The sequence below is a fragment of the Protomyctophum bolini genome (assembly GCF_963924005.1).
Source record: "Protomyctophum bolini genome assembly, chromosome: 21".
In the NCBI taxonomy this organism is placed as follows: Eukaryota; Metazoa; Chordata; class Actinopteri; order Myctophiformes; family Myctophidae; genus Protomyctophum; species Protomyctophum bolini.
In genome coordinates, this window is record NC_137882.1 from 839,045 (window position 1) to 843,985 (window position 4,941).

General features: G+C 41.2%; 1 protein-coding gene across 1 annotated transcript in view; it reads right to left on the reverse strand.

The window, feature by feature from the left end:
- Window positions 1–4,941, reverse strand: part of sh3kbp1 (SH3-domain kinase binding protein 1) — a 39,492-nt gene that overhangs the window by 10,053 nt on the left and 24,498 nt on the right. Inside the window, 3 exon segments of the mRNA XM_080793254.1 lie at window positions 1–74; window positions 853–916; window positions 1,378–1,435. The exon segment at window positions 1–74 is cut by the window's left edge and continues 20 nt beyond it. Of these exon segments, the coding sequence (XP_080649380.1) occupies window positions 1–74; window positions 853–916; window positions 1,378–1,435 (196 nt within the window).

Sequence of the window (4,941 nt, forward strand, 5' to 3'; positions counted from 1 at the left end):
TCTCCCCCTCCTTGATTGACAGCTCGTCTTCGTTCTGTGCGTCGTATGGGAAGAGGACTTTACACAGCTCCGCCCTATAGTGGGAGGAAGCAGCCAATCAGAGCGCAGGACACACAGCGTATACAGGCACTTATCAGACGCTCAAGCGCCACCTGGCGGGGCACCAGTTTAGTGCCCATTATAAAGTAAGAAAGAATGTGTGATTCTGTTATGCATGATGTCATCACCTGTACACCAGATTAGACCATGTAATGACCATGTAATGTGCATGATGTCATCACCTGTACATGTAATGTGCATGATGTCATCACCTGTACACCAGATTAGACCATGTAATGACCATGTAATGTGCATGATGTCATCACCTGTACACCACATTAGAGGTCTTTTCTTTAAACCAAGACGTCTTCACGTCCTTGGCATCCATTACAAAGACGGCAATAAGACGCCTTGTCGTCCCTGGCACTTAACCGTTAGGCCCATCATCACAGGCCTCTCCATGTAGGGATGTAACTCTGGTCCGCAGCTTATACTCGAGGACCAGAGCTACACATCCCTACCTGCTTTCTCTGCACCATTTAAGGACGTTTCCAACATGTCAAAATGTAAAAGACCAATATTATTATTATTATTATGAAGAAAACAAGGTGTTAAGACCGTGTTCTGAATGTATGTCTTATGGAGTGACGTCACGTCAACACCACTAGGTCTGGAAAGGGGGGCGTGGAAAAGGGGCGTGGGAATGGGGGCGGGGAAAAGGGGCGTGGAAAGGGGGGCGTGGAAAGGGCTGTGAGATGGGCCTATCCAGAGAGACTTTACAGCCATCAAGGACAACACACTGTGATAGTCTACGAGACTCTACGGTCCTTCTTGTATCTGTTGTACTGTGTTTTTGTATGGCCGTGGTGATGGGTGCCTGCACATGTGCACACATGGCATCAACGCATGGTGTTGTGTGCAAGGCGCCCTACACTCTGTCTTTCTTTTTCTTTTACCCCCCTTTTCCCTCACTGTATATGTATTTTTTCCCCTTTTTGCATCCTATATGATGAATTCCTGTTCTGTTCTTTAACTACATAGAAGTGTCTATTCGTACGTCTCTAAATGTTTTGATGAATTGAACAAGGTGGACCCTGTTGTAAACAAGTGTAACGCTTAATCGGGTCGTCCACTCACAGTTAACAGTCTCTGTATTGAGTTTGTGCTTGAAATGTATACTGTAATTCTGCAAACTGTTAATACATATTTCAATCAATCAATCAATCAATCAATCAATTAATCCACGAATGTAATGGTCTGTCTATCTCTGGGACCCCCAATTTATATTATATATTTTTATATTTTAAAAATCTATGTTAGTGAATAAATCCTTCTCACCTTTCACCTTGTTGTTGTCGGGTTCGTCCTTCATGGTTTCCGTGGTAACGGTCTTTACCTGCCTGGAGTCTGTAGAGAGAGAGAGAGGGAAGATGTGGAGTTAAGTCTAAACTGGAGCGGAGTCAGAAATCATGATTCTTCTTCCACCCCAAATCCCAGCCACTCTTCCTTCAGAACTTCAAACAAAAAAGAAAACAACGCTTTTGTTTTAATTATCGACACTATTCCTGTGAGTAAACTTAACCTCAGTAAAACGACGCCTAACATAAACTTATATTTCTAACCTTATTCTCAGGTCGGTGGAAAAAAATGGTTTTGGGGCGACCGTACGGTTACCTCTAAAAGGTAAGACGGGTCAGATGGTTTTGGGGCGACCGTACTGTTACCTCTAAAAGGTAAGACGGTCAGATGGTTTTGGGGCGACTGTACCGGTTACTCTAAAGGTAAGACGGGTCAGATGGTTTTGGGGCGACCGTACCGGTTACCTCTAAAAGGTAAGACGTGGTCAGATGGTTTTGGGCGACCGTAATATAAGAGTGTAGTATTTATTGTAATAAAAGAATGTGTTAATTAACACCATGATTTTACTGTTAATTTTAATGCCTATTATAATTCCTATACACCCACAGTGGAGAAAGCATGTGTGGTGCATGTGTGTGTGTGTGTGTGTGTGTGTGTGTGCGCGTGCGGTGTGTTAAAGGGCCCGTTGTGTTCATTCTGGAGTGTGCGTCCCTAGGTTCTGTTTGTGGAACCAAGTTGCACAGGAAACGCACACACACACACACACACACACACACACACACACACACACACTCACACACACACACACACACAACACACACACACACCACACACACACACACACACACACACACACACACACAACACACAACACAGCTCTGTTCTGTTCAGAGTGAGTAGAAAAAAAAGAAAAAGAAAACCTCCCTACAGGGAGGATCTTAAATCTTGGACCCAATGTAGGCCTTCTGAATCCTGAGAGTTTTCTGATATGTGTCATGTTTCTATATCAGTGGTTCTCACAGGGTTAAACCTCATGTTTCTGTATCAGTGGTTCTCACAGGGTTAAACCTCATGTTTCTATATCAGTGGTTCTCACAGGGTTTAAACCTCATGTTTCTATATCAGTGGTTCTCACAGGTTTAAACCTCATGTTTCTATATCAGTGGTTCTCACAGGGTAAACCTCATGTTTCTATATCAGTGGTTCACAGGGTTAAAACCTTATGTTCTATGTCAGTGGTTCTCACAGGGTAAAACCTCATGTTCTATATCAGTGGTCTCACAGGGTTAACCTCATGTTTCTATATCAGTGGTTCTCACAGGGTTAAACCCTCATGTTTCTATATCAGTGGTTCTCACAGGGTTAAACCTCATGTTTCTATATCAGTGGTTCTCACAGGGTTAAAACCCTCATGTTTCTATATCAGTGGTTCTCACAGGGTTAAAACCCTCATGTTTCTATATCAGGTGGTTCTCACAGGGTTAAACCTCATGTTCTTATCAGTGTCTCACAGGGTTAAAACCTCATGTTTCTATATCAGTGGTTCTCACAGGGTTAAACCTCATGTTTCTATGTCAGTGGTTCTCACAGGGTTAAAACCTCATGTTTCTATATCAGTGGTTCTCACAGGGTTAAAACCTCATGTTTCTATATCAGTGGTTCTCACAGGGTTAAACCTCATGTTTCTATATCAGTGGTTCTCACAGGGTTAAACCTCATGTTTCTGTATCAGTGGTTCTCACAGGGTTAAAACCTCATGTTTCTATATCAGTGGTTCTCACAGGGTTAAAACTCATGTTTCTATATCAGTGGTTCTCACAGGGTAAAACCTCATGTTTCTATATCAGTGGAGTTCTCACAGGGTTAAACCTCATGTTTTCTATATCAGTGGTTCTCACAGGGTTTAAACCTCATGTTTCTATATCAGTGGTTCTCACAGGGTTAAAACCTCATGTTTCTATATCAGTGGTTCTCACAGGGTTAAACCTCATGTTTCTGTATCAGTGGTTCTCACAGGGTTAAAACCTCATGTTTCTATATCAGTGGTTCTCACAGGGTTAAAACCCTATGTTTCTATATCAGTGGTTCTCACAGGGTTTAAACCTCATGTTTCTATATCAGTGGTTCTCACAGGGTTAAAACCTCATGTTTCTATATCAGTGGTTCTCACAGGTGTTAAAACCCTCATGTTTCTATATCAGTGGTTCTCACAGGGTTAAAACCTCATGTTTCTATATCAGTGGTTCTCAAACTATTTCATGTCAAGGACCCAGAATTATCTGTAATTGGCCGCCGACCCCCATCTGAAAATATGTAGTATTTATTATATTTAGTATTGTGATGCACCGAATATTCGGCCGCAGAAAATATTCGGCAGAAAATGGCTAAAAATGCATTTTCGGCCTATTCGGTTTCGGCCCCAATAGGCAGAAAATATATCGCGAATAGTGTATGCAATGAATGCATTCAAAAGAGCTGAATAATGTTTTATGGATCCATAATAGTGATTATTATTTAAGTTAAGTTTTGCCATAACCATAACATAACATTTGTAGAATCAAACTCAGGTTAATGGGTTAAGTGGGGATACTAAAACAGCGATATTCAGTTACACTTCATACCAATGATACTGTGCGGGTGTAGGTATGTTAAGTGATAACCACTTTCAACATGGCATTATAGGCAAACAAAAGCTTTCTAAATCTTTCAAATTTTCCAAACATCTACAAGCTTGTAGGTCACAAATCTTTGCTATTTGTTGTACAACAAAGTATATATAGTGCTTAAGTGGCATTCTGGACTAGACCTGTCTGGCTGGAAACATTGTGGTTGCAAGGACTGACCTTCTGACCTTTCAGATACAGGACTGTGTCACAGTCATTACCCGGTGATTGAGAGATTATTTATTCTGTACTTACTCTGTATAAACATACTATTTTAACTAGTGATGCTAGTGATTCAGCCGCAGAAAATGTTCGGCAGAAAATGGCTAAAAATTCATTTTAGGCCTATTCGGTTTCGGCCCGAATAGGCAGAAAATATATCACCGAATAGTGGTAAATGCAATTAATGCATTCAAAGAGCTGAATAAATGTTTTATGGACCCATATTAGTGATTATTATTTAAGTTAAGTTTTGCCATAACCATTTTATTTTGCCATAAATCAGGTAGCTTTAAGGTACGGCCATGACAGCAATGGTAGGAAAAAATATGTATAATATTAATCATATTCGGATATTCGGTATTCGGTTTTCGGCCAACTGTTTCCTATATTCGGTATTCGGCCAAGAATTTCAATTTCGGTGCATCCCTAAGTATTATATGAAGTATTTATTCACAATCACAGCAGGACTACAGAACTACACTACCCAAAATGCAATAGAACTACACAACTACAAATGCCCATAAAGCAATGTTGCGGCCACCTCGCACAGCATGGAACGTCTGGCAAACATCCTTGTGTGCACGCACACACACACAGCACACGCACACACACACACACACACACACACACACACACACACACACACACACACACACAC